Below are 22,342 nucleotides of genomic sequence, written 5' to 3' on the forward strand. Positions count from 1 at the left end.
CTATTCTGGGCTCTTTCTCTGGTTCTTTCTTTAAAACTTCTGGCTGCTCTCCTGGTTTGATGCATTATCAAGCTACCAGCCTGCTCTCAATGGCTCTTCATCAAGATCTGTTTTGTACATCCTTAGGCATGGAATTCTACACTCCTTCTTACAAATAAAGTCAGTCCTCTCAGTCGGATCTGTAGAGCTCTTTACCTGTATGATCTGCCTTTACCCCTGGGCAGAACATCTGCACCAATGCACTGAAGCTGGTGACAGAGACCCTCTTTTTCCAATGACAACTCTGCTCTACAAGTATACACTGAAAGTGGGGAAACAGCTCTGGTCTTGGCTTGCCTCACTTCACGTGGAACCTCTACCCTGTGGTGAGTTAGGGCAGGGTAATTGGGCCACAGTGTTCTCAGCTTGCTCTTCTGAGAGTAGGGGCTATTTGAAGAGAGAGTTGGTCCTCTCAGTCATGACTATGTGGAATAGAATTCCTGTAACTTGGAGGTTGCAGGGGGTTGGGGAGGTGGGTGAGAAACACCAGAAGCCTACTCCTCTATGGTCAAACTGTAGCTCTAGAGGGCTGGGGTTAGGGAGAGAGGAAACCCCATCTTCTTGGCTAATATGCTGGGGTTGGAGCACTGTGAGGGGGACATGATGAGGGAGAAGTAATGGGTTGTGGCTCAAATGGCATAAAAACTCACTGTTCTGATATATAGTAGTTTTTCTTTAATGAATGTTTCTTGATTTTCTGTATGCCCTTAGAATAATTCCCAAAGACTGAATAATTGTTGTTTTCAAATAATTTTCACCTGTTCAATTGATGCATTGAGATACAATTCCTGCAAGAGTGATTTGGATGATCCTGGAGAGTGGATGGCTAGTTGTTCTTTTTTGTTTGTTTTATTTTGTTTAAAGAGAGATCGAGAGAACTGTGGGGGAGGTGAAGGAGAGAGAGGGAGAGAGAGAATCGTAAGCAGGCTCCACGCCCAACATAAAGCCTGACGCAGGGCTTGATCTCATAACCCTGAAATCATGACCTGATGCCTAGTTTTTTGGATTCAGTCCTGGGTCTTAAACCTTTGAACAGTGTTTATTATTTTTCTTATGTCCTGTAATGGTCAAATTCTGAGTATAAAAGCTCAACTTTTGAGGATCCATTTAATCAAATGGTTCTTCTACTAACACTTAAGTCTTTATTTACTTATATTTAAAGTTTAAACAAATAAAAATCAATGGGTTTCTTTTCTTCCTTTCTCAGTTCCTCTCACACCCAACATTAAAGAGGCAATTTTGCTTCTTTGGTCAGCAGAGTCCAGCAGGTACTTTAGCTGATTTAACTAATTTTTTAAAGCAAGCCTAAGGTAAATTACCTAGAAATTAAAATCTCAGAATAGTCTTGTTTTTCCCTTAGTTGCTATCAATATACCAATCGCACCCAAATCTGTTTTTTAAAATAATTTTTAGCAAAATTAAAATACTTTTTTATTAGTATTTATAACACCCCGGAAAAGTTTTAATTTAAAAGATGCAGAAATGTCAGGAGTAAATCAAGAATTCTCTGAGTATCGGGGTACCTGGGTGGCTCAGTCAGTTAAGTGTCTGACCTAATTTTGTCTAAGGTTATGATCTCAGCGTTCTGAGATCAGGCCCATGTCCTCATGTCAGGCTCCCTGCTGAGCATGGAGCCTGCTTAAGATTTTCTCTTTCCTTCTGCCTCTCTCACCCCCTCTCCCCCTAAGGAAAAAAAAAAATGCTCTGAGCATTAAAATCACCACCTTCTTCCTACTCCCCACATTATATTCCTGGCAGCCCAGAAAGAAAATAATAAGCAAAGAAGGAAATATCCCCAATACATATAAGAATAAAACTACCTTATCATGCATATTCAATATAACATTTATAATTATTTTGCTGTAAACACACTTTTATTTATAGAAACAATTCAATTCAACAAACATTTTTCTGGGGGCGCCTGGGTGGCTCAGTTGGTTGAGCATCTGACTCGGTTTGGGCTCAGGTCATGATCTCAGGGTCATGGGATTGAGTTCTGAATCGTATTCTGTGCTCGGCATGGAGTCTGCTTGAGATTCTCTCCCTCCCTCCCTTCCACTTGAACGCACGTGCTCTCTCTTTCAAATAAATAAATAAATCTTTTTTAAAAAGCCCAAAAAACAAAAACAAAAAAAACCCAAACACTTTTCTGGTGCCTGTAATATGTGAGATAAATAAGACTATATCCTTAACTTTAAGAAGCTAAAAAATTTAGTAAGGAGGTTAACATTTATGTAAAAATAAGAATATTTTAAGGCTAAATATGTATTTAAGAGTTGCAAAGTGCTTGGCCTTTAGTTCAAAAACGGTCAATTTGGTGAAAAAATTAAATCAGGAGAGTTGGCAAAGAACCACCACCACCACCACCACCACCACCACCACCAAAAACAATCATTAACATAATGCTTTCAAATATTTAATTAAATGATGTTTTTTAAAAAAATGATATGGTGTGCTTAACTGCTTTTGTCTTGTTATATAAAAGAACAGTTGTTACAGCTGATGTACTATAAACTGATTCTGTGGTTATCAAAATATCTTTACTTCAGCATTTATCACCTGCAAAGACTCATTTTTGCTTTTTATTCCTCTTTTTCTTTTTTTAAAGATTTTTTTTTATTTATTTGGGGGAGGCGGCAGAGGGAGAAGCAGGCTCCCTGATGAGTAGGGAGTCCGACATGGGGCTCGATTCCAGGACCCCAAGATCATGACCTGAGCCGAAGTCAGACACTTAACTGACTGAGCCACCCAGGTGCCCCTATTCCTCTTCATCTTAAAGGCTAACCCTATATAGAGATGCCTTATGTAGAGATATATAAGCCTTATAAATAACAACTACATAATGTTTAAGTGATGTTTTTAATGAATTTCCCAACATATTTATTAATTAAAAAAATCTTAACATTTACTGAATATTATGTGCTGGGCAGTGTTTTAAGTACTTTGATCTTCAAAACATAAAGGAAAATGAGGAAGAGAAATGCTGTAATTTTGTCAAGATCTCCTAGTAACTGGTGGAGTGAAGACATACATTCAGGCATTCTGCTCTAAAGTCCATGTTCTAAAGCCCTACACTATATGCTTTCTTATAAATAAAAAATCAATCTTGTAATTATTCACATTCTATTTGTTTTAATATATCAGTTTTTAACAGCAGTTCAAACAGTTACACTTGTCTGGATTCATTTATATTAAAAAAAATGTTAAATATTTAAAAATGGTTTTGTGGTGTTTACCTTTGGTTCACTCTACAGTATAACCTCTGGTCTCAAGTGTGATACTTACTATTTGACCAGGATTTAAAATTTGTCTTTTTAAAAAAAATAAGTGCCAAACCAAGCTCTAATTCTTAATCCTACCCCTTCCCCCCCCCAAAAAGGAAAGCAGCATAAATTGGCATAAAGACTAAGCACATAGAATACTTCAGAGGCAGATGTTTTGGGTTTCATTTTTCTAAGTATATTCAGTTAAAAAAGAAAAATTTATCTTATTTGGACAGAAAATAACCACCTTTTATTCTCCCTTGCAATTGTCTTGCCTTAGTAGTATGAACAATAGTACTAACATAGTAGAATGTGCTCCAATTATCATAGGAAGGCTGCCTTTATAAATAACATAATTTTTGAATGAATATAATTACGGAGAGACAAAAATGAAGGAAGAACAATGAGAGAAAAAAGTTGGGAGTCAGTTTCAGAGGCATTTTGGACTGAAAAGCCTCCCCTTACTTCCAAACACTGGAATTCTTTTTCACTCAATCCACTCCACTGACCCACTCAGCCTCTCAAAAGAAAGACTTTTTTTTTTTAAAAGGATCTTGTTACTTTCTTTCAAAAGGGCAGGAGTCTCACATTCCTAAAACACCAACAAGACACAGTATCATGTGGTGATAAACAAATACATGAAAACAGATATTAAGAAAGTAGTAATTATAAATAGTAAAAAAACAAACTTCTGGGTTAGTTACAGATTTAGCCCATTTGGCTTTTATTTTCTCCTTGCAGTTTAGAACCCACTGCCTACCATTTCAACTATGAATTCATAGTCCCATGTTCTCTCCCACTCCCTGACTTTCAGTAGCCTCCAATTTCCCTGCTCCTTTTTCTAGGCTGCTAAGTGTTAAAGTAAAAATTGTGCTCAGATGCCTTGTTTTAAAACCAGGTTGGTTCAGTGCTCCTGGTACTCCTTCTATACTCTCAAGTCCTTTCAGCTGCTTCTTGTTAACTGTTAATCCAATTCTTCATATTTATTATTCCAAATCTTTCTCACTCTTCTATCTTTTCCTTCCATAGAGGTATTGCTATTTCTTTTTAAGGTTAACCTATATTCATAATTCCAAATGCTCTCATCCATACATCTACGTACAAAAATGGATTTTATACTGTAACACACATTTTTACTCCTAAAACAAAAGAGACAAAATAGAGATCCTGATTGAAATTGTAACACTTATGTATTAGGCAAGTCACACTTCCTTTGAAAACAAAACCAAGAAAGACAGAGATATTCCAAAATTAGAGGCACTGGTCAGAATATACAGCACCAACGAGATGAAGATGGAGTCTTAAAGTACCAGGTCTATCACTGAAGGCCACTGTTCTGTGTGCTTGTTTCTACTGAAAGAATTATCAACATTTATGACTTCGTGAATACCTCTTTTAAATTAGATTCTAAAAGACTGAAATCTTGCCATTTTCAACAATGTGGATGGAGCTAGAGGGTATTATGCTAAACGAAATAAATCAGTCAAGGAAGGACAAATACCATATGATTTCACTCATGTGCAATTTATGGAAGAAAACAGATGAACACAGAGGAAAGAAAAAAAGGGACAGGGAGGTAAACCATAAGAGATTTTTATTTTTAAATATTTACTTATTTGAGAGAGAGAGAGAGCGAGCACGCATGCACGGGTGGGGAGGGGCACAGGGAGAGAGAAAATCTCAAGCCAACTCTGTGCTGAGTGCTGAGCACGGAGCCCGACAATGGGCAATCCCAAACCCTTGCGATCATGACCGAGCCGACATCAATTATGGAGGGGACTTGTGATGAGCACTAGGTGTTACATGTAACTGATGAATCACTAGTACTATTCCTGAAAGTAATATTACCCTATATTTAACTAACTAGAATTTAAATAACTTGAAACATTAAGAAAAAAGTCAGATTTTAGGACAGGAGTTTAAAGTTTGTATCTAGGCTACAAACATATAGCTTTATGAAAATCTGAAATTCTACTTGCTTATGCTATTATATATTTTCTCCGTATTATATTTGACGAGTTAAAGGCAAACATGACTGTTATGTCTAACAGAACTATGCAAATATATGAACCATCCTTGTTGGAATTAAGTTGCCTTTGAAGTTGACTCTTTATCATTAACTTCTTACTAAGGTCTATAATGAGATTTTGTCTCATAGCAAAGTTAACAGTACTTACAAATATGACAATTTTCCAAAAGCTATGAAAATGCCACTCATATAACAATGCTTGGGAGTTGTTCATTGTGTTTTGAACAATAACAACTTCTTGTTTTATACACTGCACTTTTTGTCAAATCCAGTGACTTGGATGATATTTTTCTTTGCAGTTCTGATTTAACCATCATGGTGGAATTCTTTTGAAATGAAATGCCTACTAAATTATTAATCAATTATTTAGATGAAGTGGGGGAAAAGTTTGCTCTTTATTATTTATGGCACTAAAGAATCTGTAGGAAACTGGTGTTATAAATAAGGAGAAGTGTATGGGCTTATTACATTTCTTCTGGAAGAAATACTTTGAAAACAATATATCTACATAAAGCCATCTTATTTTATTTTATAGTTTTTTTAATGTTAGGTAAATGGTGATAGAGTGACAATGGCTACAAGTTTTCTGCCCATTGTAATAAAGTCTGTAGTTACATTCTAAAGTTATGATCCTCTCCTCTCAGCATGTTTTGCACCTGCATTTTATGCAAGATGTGTTGTGGCAAATCTGCACAGACCTGACTGATTTGCCAGACCGACAGCTGCTTACTTTCAGGAAACCACACTCTGGTTCTTGGTGTGTGTCACGTCCTCCCTGAGTACCACTAACCTTTTATTACCTAACTTCATCTCCAATAATTCACAATCCTTGACTCAAAGAACAGCTTGGCTTGCAAAATAATCCCATTAGTCAATTCAGTTCAATTCAGTAAATAATCATTGAATGCCTACCATGAGCAAGGTAAGTGCTATGGGGTACACAAAAGAAATTATCTGTATTCTGTCCCATTAAGCTGTTCAATATACAAGGAAGGATACATACTCAAACCACCATATTAAAAACACTGCTGCACTCTCCCTCACTAGTTAAAATGACCCACACTTTTATAATAGGCTCATAGTTTCTTTTTATTTTTTGAGCATTACTTCTCAGCTCAGGCAACTCTTCAGATTTCTAGGCTTGTATGCTCAACTCCATATTCAACATTTCCATGTAGATGTCTTATAGGAACCTCAAACTCAACGTGCTCTGTACCAAATTCATAATCATCTGCCCTAAAATTGGTCTTCCTCCAGGGTCTCCTACCTCAGAGAATGGCATAATCTAGAAGTGCAAGCAGGACCTGTTAGTCATTCTAGATGTCTTTACCTCCTTTGTCCTTTTTGGTCTACTTTTGCTGGCTCATTTCCCTCTGAGTTTATGTTAGAACTCCTCAGGGACTTATCTGTAGGCCATCTTCTCTTCTTACTCTATAGTCTTTCCTGTTGAAGATTTCATGTACTCTAATGATTTTATTACTACTTATATGGCTTGTATGCTAAAGACTCTCACTTTTTAAAATCACATCCTGGCCAAGAGAAAACTATTAGCAAAATAGTTTTAATTTTTTCAGGAAAAAAATACCTGTAGTTTTAATTTTATTTTCCCCCCAATTTTAAATGGAATCCCCTCCATTTTTATTTGCTTATTAGCCATTTGTTCAAAAAAACGTATTAAACACACACATTACAAGCTGTTGGTCCTCCAAAAACGTCATTAGGTGGGTGTTGTTAGACTTTGGGGTTAAGTGACATCCTCAGAATCAAACAACCAGCCAGGATTTGAAGGCAGGAGACTTCTGCCTATAAATCTGAGCTCTTTCTAATAAACTATGATGTAAACCTTTGTGCAAAAGAACTGAACTAGGCATTAAAAAGAAAGCAAATATTTAAACAAATTCATTATAAGGTGTGAGTATATGATACTCCTTCAGAAATGTATTTTTTAAGAAAGGATTTGAATTTACTTATAGTAGGAACAAATGAAATAGTAATAAAAAAACAGAGAACTGGAAGGTGGGATGGGTGGGAAAGAATTGAGAATTTAGATTGAGGAAAGATAAGTTACCACAATTACCAAAACCAAACCTCAAATTTGGTTCTACCCTCCTAAGAAGTCAAAGCAAAAGAAGGGGCACAGCCAAGTAATTCTCACTTCCTTTAGTTCTCTGCTCAAATATCACCTCAGTGAGGCCTTCCATGATCACCTTATTTAAAACAGCAACCCCACCCCATGCCCACACTCCCTACCACCTTCCCTACTTTTATTTTTTTCCATAGCACTTTTAACCCAGTTACTTGTTCATTTATTCATTGACTCTCCCCCTACTACAATGGAAGCTTAATTAGGAAAGCAATTTGGGCCTGTTTCTGTTTGTTTCTTTGTATCCTGGGTACCTAGAATAGTGCCTGGAAAATAGGAGGAGCTCAATAAATTTTTTGAATGAATGAATGAATAAAAAGCTATTGAGAAAGTATATGCTAAACAGAAAAATAAGGAACAAATATATAGAAAACTGTTTATAAAACAATAACTATAATCAGTTGTTAAAGCAATTGATGTTTAGTATGAAACAAATGGAAAAAGAAAATATCGTCAGTATATGGCCAGGTTGTTAAAGCAACTGAAATCTTTTTTTTTTTTTAAGATTTTATTTATTTATTTGACACACAGAGACAGCCAGCGAGAGAGGGAACACAAGCCTGGGGAGTGGGAGAGAAAGAAGCAGGCTCCCAGCGGAGGAGCCTGGTGTGGGGCTCAATCCCAGGACTCTGGGATCATGCCCTGAGCCAAAGGCAGACACTTAACGACTGAGCCACCCAGGCGCCCCAAAGCAACTGAAATCTTAAAACAGTAGCTAAGTATAAAGTGTCCAAAGACAGATTTCCAAATAGTTAATCATTTAAACTCCAAAGGGAAAATACTATTATCCAGAAATGGCAGAATCATTATATCCTTTAGTTATATTAATGTTAAATAGACTATGCATACATATTGAATAATGAAGAAGTTTGGTATTTAATTTTTTCTTCATATATTTATTCTTCAGTGTTTTACACTGGGTAATTTTATTGATACCATGGATAGTCACAATAAGTGGTTAACTCTCTATGAAGAAATCACTTTGTTCTTACCCTTTTTTAAATTTAAAAACTTAAACCAACGTACTATTATACTCCTGTGAAACTCTTGAGTTGACAAAATTGTCTTTGAAACCAATAACCATTCAATACATGCTAGGATGATATGAACACGCAGTTGGACCGTGTGTGCTAAATAAAAACTCAACATAGATATGAAAGCAGCAATCTTGTTCTCATCAAAATTTTTCAGTAGTTATCTTAGTATCAGGTGAAGTCTACCTATATAACTCAACAGAAAGAACTTCAAATATAAATTAATCCTTGCTTTCCACATACATATAAATCATGTATTTTCATATGCACATTGAATGTATGTATATACATATATGTTATATATATAATATATACATATATATAATATTGCCATGGGAAAAGATTAGAATAGAATTAATATTTCCTAGCAGCATGAGACATTGTAAGAGGAGAGATCAAGTACCCTCACTATCTAAAAATTAATCTATCCATGGAGCAAATTTTAGAAATTACTTTGTTTCTTTATTACTATAAGGAAATTAAGTAAAAAAATTATGGACACTGCATTGTTTAGGATATTGGTTAGCCTTCGTAGCTTTTGAGGTATTTTACATCTCTAATTACAGATAACCAATAGCAATGAAAAATAATTCTTATCTATAGACACACAAATAAATTCTGTTCCAGTGGAGTTCAATTGTCTTCCTTCCCCTGCCTATGGGAAAAAAAACCAGTTTCAAGTCCATTTGTAAGTTTCTTTCCTTCTTTCTTTCTTTCTTTCCTTTTTTTTTTTTTTTTAAAGATTTTATTTATTTGACAGAGAGAGACACACAGCAAGAGAGGGAACACAAGCAGGGGGAGTGGGAGAGGGAGAAGCAGGTTTCCCGCTGAGTAGGGAGCCCGATGTGGGGCTCAATCCCAGGACCCTGGGATCATGACCTGAGCCGAAAGGCAGATGCCTAAAGACTGAGCCACCCAGGCGCCCCTGTAAGTTTATTTCAACATATCTTTTCCCCATATATATTTTTGATTTTTTGATTTCACCTGTGAATCAGTTGTAACATTTGCTTCGTTCCCTCATTAATGATGAGTTAAGTAAAATCCTTAACATGTGATCATTTTATATTTTCTCCTTGAAAATTATCCTTTTATTAAAATGACTGATCTGAATTTTAATTTATGTTAGCTCTGGGTTTTATCTAGTATATTTTCTAGGTCGAGCTCAAGAAAAAGTAAAAATAAATTTGCAAATTTAGACCAACTACATAAGTTAATACCAGTTAGTAATTCAAAATCCTATGTTCATTAGCCTTTCACCTTCTCGATAATGTGGTGGTTTTAAAATACAGCATTTCAAGGAACACAATCCTTGGCTAATTCTCACAAGTATCTTGCCAGGATCCTTAGCTCAATGCACAACTAACGCTACTAGTTTCTTTTCTGTTGATTCTGACAATAGAAAATGTTCCTGTTATGTACAAAGTCCTCTCTCTTTCAAAACTAATTTTTGTCATAATTACCCCTGGGAAGCCACATTACTTCAGCCAAAAAATCAACTGAGTTTTTACCAGCAATGTTGTTTTGGATAGATGTTTTTACAGACTCTACACTTCACCTCAGAGATTTCAAAATAATTGAAGCATTTGCCACAAAACGTGAACTGCTCTCATATTTTTCTGTGAGCCTGTGAGGGGGGAGTGGAGAGTGGCAGAGAATAAATACTTTAACAAACAAATTATTAAGATAATTTCAAAGAGTGAGAAGAGCTATGAGGAAAATATAATAGTGGAAAAGAAGAAATTGGGGTGGGTTGGAGGTTCTTTCTATGAGGTAAGCAGAGCTGCGATCTCAGAGAGGTAACAACAGGTTGATGATATAAGATCTGTCAAGGGCATATCTGGAGAAAAGAGTCCAGGCAAAAACCCTGAGACAGAATGGAGCTGGCAATGATCTTGATCTTGACTTGGGATCTTGATTATGATCTGCATTAGAAATATATTTTATACCTTGACCCGGTACATATAAAGTTCTACAAAATGACACTCATACCATGTGTGATAGATTCTAACACTTTTTATCTATCCTATCCTGTTCATAATCCACTAAATTGGTTTCAGGGCCCAACACTAGCTTGGTGGTTAAAAACTTTAAGCGTGGGTTTGAATCTCAACTCCACAACTTACTAGCTATGATACTTTCAATAAATCACTTAACCTCCCTGTGCTACATTTTTTACATCTTTAAAGTGGGGGCAATAATAGTATGTGCTCATGAGGTTTGATACCAGATTTCCCTCCAGAAACACTGAACCAGTTTATACTTTTAACTGTAGTGTATTCTTACGTCATATATTTTCTCTAAACCCACACCACTTATCTTTTTAATCTTTAACAACTGGATGGGTGAAAAATAATTCCTAATAGTATTAATTTGCATTTCTTTTATTTCTAGTGAGGCTGGACATTTTTCCTGCTCATTGGATATTAAATATAATTGCAATTTTCATTTCCTACAAAATGTACAAAAATAATATATTAAACATAAAAATTAATTAACCATATAAATCTTTACCTAACTGCAGCATTATATATTATAACTTATAACATGTTTATTATTAGATTTATACTTGTTTGCCATTTCTTTTGAAAAAGATTTATTTATTTTAGAGGCAGGGGAGTGGCAGAGGGAGAGGGAGAAAGAGACAGGTAGAGAAGCAGACTCCCCACTGACTGCGGATCCCAATGTGGGGCTCAATCTCATGACCCTGAGATCATGACCTTAGCTGAAATCAATAGCAGAAATTAAGAGCCACTCAGGTGCTCCTTGTTTGCCATTTCTAACTAAATGCAAAGTTATAGCATTTATTATTTACTTACACTTATCTCCTAAAATAACGCAGAACCAGTAAAGGAAAAAAAAACTTTTTGAGGAGAATATCAATGAGAATATCAGCTAGTTCTTTTTTATTTGTTTTATTTTAAGTTGGTTTGGTTTATTAAGGTATAATTGAAATACAGTTCAAGTAACCCTTTTTAATATACAGTACTGTAGGTTGTTTTAAAAAAATATTGAACTATAATTGACACACACATTAGTTTCAGGTGTACTACTGGCTAGTTCTTGAATTGGTCTGTCAAATTATTAAAAACTGAAAAATACTAAAATTTGTATTAATTTCCATTTTAACCAAGAGGAGCCAATATTTCATTTTATTTATTTTATTAAGTTTTAAAACTTTAATTCCAGCATAGTTAACATACAGTGTTATATTAGTTGCAGGAGTACAATATAGTGATTTAACATTTCTATACATTACTCACTGCTCATCATGATAAGTGTACTCTTTAATCCCCATCACCTATCTAACCCACCTCCCCTCTGGTAACCATCAGTTTGTTCTCTATAGTTAGAGTTAGGATCCAATGTGTTAAATCACATTTGCAAACATACATAAATGAAATCATCAAGTATTCAAAAAGATAACACACAATTTCAGACAAAGCTGTTAAACATATTTAAAAAATTGCCTATGGGGTGCCTGGCTGGCTTAGTCAGTAGAGCATGTGATTCTTGATCTCAGGATCATGAGTTAAAGCCCCTTCTTGAGGGTAGAGATTACTTTAAAAAGTTGCCTATTGCAGAGGAAGAGAATTGTTACATAATGAAAAGATAGTTAAATAAGGGAAAAAAGGGGTATGCATGAACTAATGAGAGATACTATTAGGCTATGAAGTGAAGAATATGATTAATTCAAGCTGTAGGTTACAAATTTCTACATCTTGTACTTTTCCTAAAATCTACATATTTTTAAAGACATGAAGTATCTGGTGACATTGAATATCTTATATGCACAGGGTGGTACACTAGATGTTACCACAAGATGGAATAGCTTGTCTATTGAAAGTAGTCAAAATCAAGTATGTTTCCTTAAAAATGACTTTCCTTTTTTTTCTTTTTTTAAGATTTATGTATTTATTTGAGAGACAGAGCATGCACGCATGAGCCATGGGGAGGGGCAGAGGGAGAGAATCCCAAAGCAGACTCCCTGCTGAGCACTGAGCCTGAGGAGGGGCTTGATGCCACAACCCATGAGATCATGACCTGAACCAAAACCAAGAGTTGGACGCTTAATGGACTGAGCCACCCAGGCATCCTGACTTTCCTTTTTAACTCTCAACTTGAGGAAATGACAATAGCTACCGTTATATGTTATTACTTCTGAGCACCATAAATAAGGAATTCTGAATTCAATCAGACTGATGAAATTTGCCGGTCATGGGAAATCAAATGTAAGTTCCCTGCCTCTGTAGATGGTCTGCATGTGTTCAAGTAAAATTCTGATCAGGAAGATAAAAAAATCAATTTTTTTCAGATTAATTGAAAAAGAATTAAGAAATCTCAAAGATGTTAGAAAATATGATATCAAAGAGAATACAGGAAAAACCATAAATAGAAATTTAATTTTCTTAACACTGTGTTTAGATACTAAGTGTTATTAATAATTTTATCCTATATTTTCCATAAAGTTCAAAACATTTGCACTCGCTTTCTCTTTGATCAGAACACCGATAAGCTACAGTTGATGCTATAAGAAAACAGCAACAAATAAAGCCAATCATTTCCTCTTTCTTTGCCAAGATAAGGTGTAGCTGCCAATGAGGTTAAATGGAAAAAAAAAACAAAAACACCCACTGGATATGGGGGAAAAATAGATCAGAAGACAGAAAATATCTTTTGCATCAAATTAACTAGAAATTTAGTTTCTCTGCCGAAATGAAACTACTCTTTGCTTGTCTTATCATTTCCCTTAAATATACACACACACACACACCTCACACAAACACACAACACACTTAATGAACCAAAACATGACTAGTAGGGACTTCTAATGTTTTTGAAGGCTGCTACAACAAGATAAAATTGCAACTCTAGAGAAGGCAGAAAATGAAGATAGTATCCTAAGGCTTAAGGAAGGTGGGAATCAAGATAAAGAGTTTCTACTCAGGCCTCTCAGGACAAGCTAATGTCGTGGTACTTTTATTTTTTCCTTTAACCTTGCTTTACCACTTCTGTGGAATAGGAAATTGAGAGTAACTCATACAGAGGAAGGTGGATATTCTTTTTCCTAGGAAGGATCAGTGACTCACAAATGAAAAAAAAAATCAACTGAAGATCCCCACAAAATGCAACATAATTTAGGTTGGCGAGTTAATTTTTTTAGAGAAATACTAGACAGTTAATTTTTAGATTAGTACATCTTAATACTTTATTCAATATATAAGTAATATTTATTCTATAAACCTAAATATTACAAATGCTAAAAATACAGTTTTATGATGTGGTTAGTTGAGAGGAATAAAAATAAGGGAACCAGAGGAAAAAATGAGAGGAAAGGTGAGGATAAAATAAGAGCTAATATTCATTGAAGGTCTACCACATGCTAGGTAGTCTGTATACAAAATGTCACTGACTCCTCATATGAACATTAGGAAGTGGGTAGCAAAATACCTGTTACAATGAGGAAATTGAGTCTCTGAAGGATTAAGTGATTAGAATGACACAGCTAGTAAAATAGTAAAGCCAGAATTCAAACTTGGAACTGTTATACTCCAAAACTCTTTTCATCATTCCATAATGCTTAGCTTCTACAGAGGAGAGGAGGTAGCAGAGAGAAGATATATGGAGAAAAAGAGAAAGTAGCTGAGATGGTTATGGAAGAATAAAAGACAATGGGAGAATGAGACACTCCATAGGAAGAGAGAGGAAGGAGATGGGTAGTAGGAAAGATAGGAGGACAAAGGATATGAGAGAGAGAGCAAAAAAGAGAAGGTTGTTTAAGAGAAGTTGTTGGAAGAAGAGATAAGAGAAATGATCAGTTGAGGGATGACCTGTTTGGCACATAGGCTTCAGAAAATAAACAATTTTTACTCTCTATTTAAATATCTATTAGCAGAGTAATTATTCTTGACAACTCAAACTGCTGTAACCCTAATATTTTGAGATGGGTTTCTCAACTTTGGCACTATTGACATTTGGGCCAAATAATGCTTTGTTGTAAGGGACTGTTCTGTGCATTAGAGGGTGTTTAACAGTATCCCTGGGCTCTTTCTATTAGATGCCAGTGTATCCCCCTAGTCTTCACAATGAAAAATGTCTCTAGACGTTGCCAATGTCTCCTGTGAGCAAAACTGCCCCAGTAAAGAACAATTGATTTAGAGGCTCCACTCTGAATAATGATAAAAACAAACAAAAGATGCCTACCATATGCAAAATTATTCTGAGTTACTCTAAAGACTGGACGCCCTTGGGAACAAGATGAGGTTAAGTTTAGGACTGAATTCACTAAGCTCATAACACTTATTAGTTACTGCTTGAAAATTGCTTTTAAAAGTATGAAAGGGAGCAGATCTTGCTACTCAAAGTGCAGTCCCTTCACCAGTCGTGTCAGCATGATCCGAAGGCTTGTGAGGAACGAAGCACCTCAGGCCTCACCCCAGATCTACTGAATCAGAACCTGCATTTTAACAAGAGGCACAGTTATGCCCTTGGCTTTTTTTTTTTTTTTTTTTTTTTTTTTTTTGATGACTATTCCTGACTCATGGCCCTGGACAGCTTGGGAAAACATCATCCAGTTTCTTCAATCCAGACCTTGGGGCTTCCTTTTCCCCAGCATCCCCCCACCCAGTTGACTGAACCACTTTCTAGAACACACCATTCAGCAAGACATAGTGGTGAACCCTGGCTTTAAATCTTCATGATTGAGGGATGCTTGCACAACACAAAGTTAGATGGTCCATGGGATTCCTGGAAGATAGGAGGATGGAAAGGAAGCAGCAGGCACTCTGCAGCTCATGTGTTGTTGCTGACCTGCGGCTTCACCTGGTCTGCACAAAGCAGCATCTGGATCTGCAATTGCTTTCCCTTCCCCTGGATCCTCCTCCAGCTTCTCCAACTCCTCATCCAGACGTATGTGTTTAGCTACTTGAGAAAAGGCCCTGGCTCCAGCAGGTCATCCACACTAGCAAGCTGGGAAGCAGTGAAAGTCAGGGTTCCAGTTAGTTTTCTTGGAGTTTCAGCACATGCTTATGGGTTCCAGGCTGCGCCTGATTTTCCCCATTATTTATATCCACCCTTCCTTCCTAAGTGCCTGCCCAGTGGACCTCAAGCTCCAGCATCAGATGTGATTCAACAGATTTACAGACTGCTTAACCAGTTCCCACAATTGCTTAAGACTGAATTCTTCTATTAAATAAATAATACACACATAAAAAAATAAAGTGTGAAAAGAAGTAGATATAAACAGATAACTAGTTTTGAGCTACAAAGTCTAAGGGAGAGCAGCAGCTTTGTCAGGACTGTTCTCTGATTATGTGGGAGGCCTCTTTGCGTATATGAAAAAACACTGGCTTTAGAATTTGGAGACCTGAGTTCTGGTCTTCTCCAGAACTAGTTAGTTGCAGGACCTAGAACAAATCACTGGCTTGAGGAATGACTGTTGGCTTCTTGTACCTCACCAAGAGTTCAAATATATCCTTCTAGGGGATAGTTAAATGACTTCCTTACGTATAACTACTATGTTGAAGGGCAAGTACAGTGAATACTATGGGATTGACTTGCTTATCCTATATCCTTGCCACTCAAAGTGTGGTACATAGACATAGCATCGGCATCACTTAGGTGCTTATTAGAGATGCAAAGTCTGAGGCCTCACCCCGGACCAAGGATATCATAACCTGCACTTAAAGGGAGATGATTTGTATGCATGTGAAAACTGAAGAGCACCTTCCTCCTACGGCAACTTTCAAAATGCAGAGCCTAGAAACCTGAAAACTATGTTTCTTAGATTTCTTTTCAGTGTGGGTTCTGTTTGAAAATTAGGCCCAAAAGCTAACATTTATATGATTATTATGTACTAGGGATTGCTGTAAGCACTTCACACACATTAACTCATGTAATCCTCCAACAATCCTGTAAGGGTGATACAATTATTATTCCCTTTTTATAGATGAAGAAACTGAAGTCTGGAGAGGTTAATTAACTTGCCCAAAGTTAGAGTTAGGAAGTGACAGAGTTAGGACTCAAACCCAGGTATTCTGGATCTAGAATCTATACTGTTGATCATATTTTTAATAGATCAAAGAGGAAGCTTAAGGCTTCCTTCTGCTGCAGTTTTTTTTTTTAACAGATAATCCTATAGAACATACTTTGGCAAGTGCTTTTATTTATTTATTTTTAATTACTTTATTTTAAAGAGAGAGAGAGGGTGCATACATGTGCATAAGCAGGAGGAGCAGAGGGAGAGAGAGAAAGAATTTCTCCAGCCGACTCCCCGCTGAGTCCGGAGCCAGGGGGAATTCCATCTCAGGACCCTGAGATCAAGATCTGAGCTGAAACGAAGAGTCAGATGATCGACCAACTGAGCCACCCAAGCACCCCTGGCACACGCTTTTATAAAGCTTTCTTCATTTATCCACCTACATGTCTATGAACCAGCATTGATCTGAAAGTTGTAGGTATCACAAAGGCAAGAAATAGAAATGAAACATTACCATTTGAAAGGAAGCAAAATCAACCTTATCTATAGACTGGATGATTATATATCTAGAAGATGCAAAAGAATCAAGTCTAAGAGGTACTGGTATTTATTAGCATTCGAATTAATAAAAGAATTCAGAAAGGTAACTAGTTAAGAACTAAATATACAAGAGCCAGTAGCTAGAAACCAGCAGCAAAAGGATGATTTGTGGGGGAGAAAATCCCTTTCACAATACCAACAAAAATATAAAAGCTTAACATAGATTTTACTATTTATAACTACTATAAAGGATTGTAAAGTCAGGGAGAAAGTGGATTATTCAATCACTGGGGGGGGGGGAACAGATTAGCTCCATACCTCACACGATACATGAAGTTATTCTAAAGAGACTAAACATACAGAATTTTAAAAATAATAATAAAACCATAAATACACACACACACAAGAAAACACTGGATATTTAACTGACTGTAGGATTAGAAAGAATGTTCTAAACAGATATAGATATGTATATGTATTATGCGTGTGTGTATGTGTGATATGTGCAAATGAAATTACCAAAATAAATTCCTTTAACTAATAAAAATTTAAACCATTTCTAAATCAAAAACATCATTAACAAAATTATAAAGTCAATAGCAAGCAGAGAAAATATTTATAATCAATGTGAAGTCAGAGAGTAACATCTTAGTGTCAAAAAGGTCAAAGAACATGATTAAAAAGGAATGCAAATGCTCAATAAATACATGAAAGGTTTAGTAAACCTCTCCAGCGCTAACTTATAACATAAGATAATTTTGACCCACTAAATTGGCAAAGATTAATCTATAAATTATACCATTCATTACAGGCATAGATGGTTTCAATCGGCACTCTCACACACCAATGCTGGAAGTTTACATTGGTGTGATCTTTCTTAAATGAAATCCTTTAGAATGTTCCGAGAAGCTTCAATGAGTTTGACTCATTGACCTAGTTCTTTCATTTCTAGGAATCTATTGCAAGGTAGAACTGTGAAGATTAAGCAAGATTTTCCTTACAGCATTATTTAAAAAGAAAGTTTGAAGCACCTTACATGTACAGTAGTAGGAAAGGACTATTAGGTGGCCCTAAAAATAATTTTTACAAATAATTTTTCATAACATGGGAAAATGACATAACATGCTAAGTAGTTAAAACAAGAAAGCAAATTCAATATTACATTAAAACATGTTAAAAATGCATGTGTGTATATATACAAGTATAGTAACATATGAGAGAGAGATGAATGTGGTAATACCAAATGTATGAGATATATATTTTTTAAATGTTTGATATTTTTTAACAAAATGTTACTTGAAGTGGGATTTCAAATGCTTTTGTTTTCTTCTTAGAGTTTTCTTTATTCCTTCATTTTCCAAAGTACATTACTTCAATAAACATAAAGAAAGACCTTAAGAGATAAAGATAATGATTCTAAAGTCAGTCTGAGGATAATGAGACTTATGCTCTAGCAGGTAAGAAGGGCCATCTTAGGTTATTCAGGTTGTGAACTGCCACATCTAAGCAGATGCTATTCACATTGTAGGCATATAATAAAAGGACTAGAGATGTTTAGCCTTTCAGTTATGCAGTAGATCAGAGACTCTTTTATATAAAGCCCCCTGACGTTCACAGTCATGAACATAATTGAATCATCTCTCATATACACAATGAACAACACACATGTGGGATAGTTATGCCCCTCTCCCTTCAATCCCTTGGGCATTTTGCTCTTTCCCTTGCTTATCTCTCTTAGATACCTGACACCTACTTCAAACTTGACACAGTTCCTTCATCTAAAGTAACTGTTTCGTTCTTTCAAGCCCTTCTTTCTTAGAATACTTGATTTTAACCAGGCATCCTTTGTCAATCATCCTACCCGGAGACACAAAGGAACCTTAGTTTTCTCTCAGATGGAGTGGCATTTAAGAACAAATAGTAAGAAAAAAAATGATGCTGACAATATTAGTTATTAAGAAATATTTCAGTATTATGTGAAATAAATACCAAGCTATAAATACATTCTGAGCTGGTATCGTATCAGTGAGCTAAAGGTAGGTTTTGTACAGTCAAGGCCGATACAAGAGACTTCCAGACTGAGGGAAGGGCATGAGCCTTTCAGATAGGAATGGAAAGAAAAATCAGTGAAGGAAAGGATGCATGTGGAGGAACCTTTAGCCTGGGGAATAGTTAACGGGAGAAACCTGCTTCATCAAATTATCAGGTAAGGGCAAAACTCAGTGAAGGAAATAGAAACAGAAAGGAATTTAATACAAAAAATTAGGGGCTGAAAAAAATCAGTGAAAGCTGGAGGAGCAAAAGTCAGGTGTCTTCTGGAGCTCCTGTGTTCAATAGCACCACCATAGCCTTGATCCAGATATAAAGGAGCCTCTATGGAGGCTGCTGCCGCTGCCCCCACGGATGCCGCCAGTTCTTTCTCAACATCCTTAAGGCTAAGACTGTGGAACACCAAGTGAGTATGCTAAGCAGAAAGGACACCAGGACGATGGCCTCTGCCTCATTTCCAGCTGATCAGTGTTGGTTCTGTCTCTATCATTATTTCTGTGGAAAAAATCACTTTAAATTCTAAATAAAGAGTCTGCACACCAAGCTTTCAAAAATATTCTATTTGTAATTTGGAGTCTGTGTGCTCTTAAAATAACAAGCACATACCATCCCCTAAAGAAAAACTAAATGAAACAACTCCTTAGGTTATATTTTATAGTCACTGAATTCACTTACTTCTTCCTCAAGCTTTTTTATATCTGTAGTTACCATCATTGCAAGGAAGTGCATAAAAATTTTAAATTTCATTTGCAGGACTTGGAAAAAAAAAGAAAACAAGTCTTAGTGATAATATTATCAATAAATGATTTATCACAAAAGCTTGTTTCTTACACCAAAGGGTTGCATTGCCTCAATTTTCTGTTCATTTATGGTTTCTTGATAAGAAGTTCTTCTTTGGTGCTGATTTGGGGTAAGTGCATATTTCAGGTGTAATTTTCAATTATTGTGTATGTAGGCTTACACTACATGAATACATCATCTGATAAAAAAATAACATTTTCAAGCATTTCAAAGGAGTACAGGAAAATAAATTTCCATGCCAGGCGATGAAAGACGCAGGTATGCAAAGTGATAGGATATATGTTTTCTAGGATATATGTTTCAATCTTTTTGTTTGTTTCATCCCTTTTCTTTGTACCATAAGCAATTTTGGTAAGACCAGAGATACTGATGATGTGAAATCCACAGAAGTGTAAATGAAGTAATATTTTACACTCTCCCTTACAAACATTTGAAAATTTACTTTGACAACCTCAGTTCAAATGTACCCCCTTCACAACCACCGCCACCACCCAGGGAGTTCCAGTTGCTGTTTTCTTCACTTTTCCAGTTGAACAACTAAAGCAAGAGGAAACTAAGTCCTTTAGCTACTGAGTCATGGTATAGCTGGGGGTGGGGGTGCACTAGGAAGGGAATCAGGAAGATCTCCTAGAGACCAATTATTTGCTTCAGTCACCATGCCATCTTTTATATTGTCATAAGGATGAAAAACTACACTTCCACATGGTGAGCGAGCCTAATGCCGAGAGATATTTTGTGTGTGCCACACAATGGTATTTCTGTTTTCTAAATAAAATGTTGCAATACTAGAAGTTATACTTTATCTATTAATGCATTTAGTGATGATACTGGAGTTTGTGAAATGTGACAAAAAGGACAGACGGAGAATAATGAAAGGAGACAGATACCAATTGATTGTTCCAACAGTATAGGCTGTAGCAAAGGCAAATAAACATTTGAATTCCTGCTCCTTAATGTGATTCTGAATGTTGGCTGATCTCAGGTATTTTCGAGAGTCTAATTACTGTTTTTGGTGAAAATCCATCCTACATAGAATTCAATTTCTTTTATTAAATTTCTTGCCTGATCTTGAAGACATCTGATATGTTGTAATGCCTGTTATCGTACTTCATGTAGTGAGAACAAATTCAGAGTTTCAAAAATTACCCAACTTCTCCTTTCCCTTACTGCCACTGGCCTCTTCATACTTCTTTCCCTGTGGTACTAACTGAAAGCAATTTTCTTGCTTTTTCACTTTTAAAATGAAGTTTAGATCTCATTTGTGTTCATGTGAAGAACCTACTCGTGGAGAGTCCCTGTCAAGAGATCTATTGTAATAGTCGCTCCTACACATGCCTTCAGACATTGATTGCATATCTAGAGAAATACACCCACACCTTTTCAGAGGCGCTAGGTGTGTGTTCAGAAATGCCAAGATGGAGGGCAGGAAGGGAGCAGCTATCCCCTAAAACACAGCAGAGGGGTATGGACTTGAAGTTGAAAAAAAAGTGTTTACATGTGAGGCTTTTAGATAAGTGACCGTTATGGAGGGTACTTCCCACAGAGCCCTGGGTGCCGGCCGGAGCCTCTTCTACCCAACAGCAGGGGAAGGGCCGTGCTGACCCCGCTAGGCACGGGATCCTGGGGCACTCGCCACCGCGCACGCACGACCCCGCAGCCCGGCCCAGCGCGCGCCGTCTAACAGCTCCTCGGGGCAGCTTCCCCGAACGCCGCAGCGACCAGCGCCCCACGCGGAGCCGAGCACAGGCGCCGCCCACCCGCCTACTTCCCTCAGCCGCCGGGTGGGGCTCGGGAAACCGGCCGGGCCGCGCCGCCCCTCCCCGCTCACCTGCTCCGCTCCTCCAGCGGCCGCCGCCGGCGCCGCCTCGGGCTCGCCCCGGGCTCCGGCTCTGTCCCCGCCACCGGCCGCTCCGCCAGCGCGTCCCCGTCCTCGTCGCGCTCCCCGCTGCTGCCGCCGCCGCCGCTGCCGCCAAGCAGCTCCCCGGCCGAGCACATCCCGTCGCCAACTCCCGCTGCCCGGACAGCCGCCGGAGGAGGCAAGCGAGAAACGGAAGGCAGCGGCCGCCACCCGTGGGCCGCCCGGAGATCCGCCGCGCTGCCACAGACAGGAGCCTCGGGAGCTCGCCGGGCTTGCCAGGGTGCCAGAAGTACCGCCCCGGCCCGGCCTCTCCTGTCACTGGCTCGCCCCCCCCCGGCCCCGGGGCGGAGCCCACCCGGGGGAGGGGCTACGGCGGGGGCGGAGCCAACGGGGGCGTGTGTGAGAGACCTAAGAGCGAAGGCGTGTTCACGCGCGTTTGTGAGACTGTGTGTGTGAGACAATGTACATGAAGAGACTGTATGTATGTGTGTGAGATTGTGTGAAGAGTCTCTGTGTATGAGATTGTGTGTGAGACTGTTGGAGTACGTGTGAGTGATTATGTACACAATACACTGAGAGGTTTTTAAGAGATTGTGTGTGTGTGTGTGAAA

At 37.5% G+C, this 22,342-nt stretch overlaps 1 protein-coding gene across 1 annotated transcript in view; it reads right to left on the bottom strand.

The window, feature by feature from the left end:
• Positions 1 to 22,055, bottom strand: part of FAM241A (family with sequence similarity 241 member A) — a 43,120-nt gene extending 21,065 nt beyond the window's left edge. Inside the window, exons 1-2 of the mRNA XM_034671373.1 lie at positions 21,720 to 22,055; positions 9,873 to 9,888 (exon numbers count right to left, since the gene is read on the bottom strand). Coding sequence (XP_034527264.1) covers positions 9,873 to 9,888; positions 21,720 to 21,868 — 165 coding nt within the window. The 5' untranslated portion in view covers positions 21,869 to 22,055. The remainder of the gene's footprint in view (positions 1 to 9,872; positions 9,889 to 21,719) is intronic.
• Positions 22,056 to 22,342: the final 287 nt, after the last annotated feature.

The sequence above is a fragment of the Ailuropoda melanoleuca genome, chromosome 11 (genome assembly GCF_002007445.2).
Source record: "Ailuropoda melanoleuca isolate Jingjing chromosome 11, ASM200744v2, whole genome shotgun sequence".
Classification (NCBI taxonomy): Eukaryota; Metazoa; Chordata; class Mammalia; order Carnivora; family Ursidae; genus Ailuropoda; species Ailuropoda melanoleuca.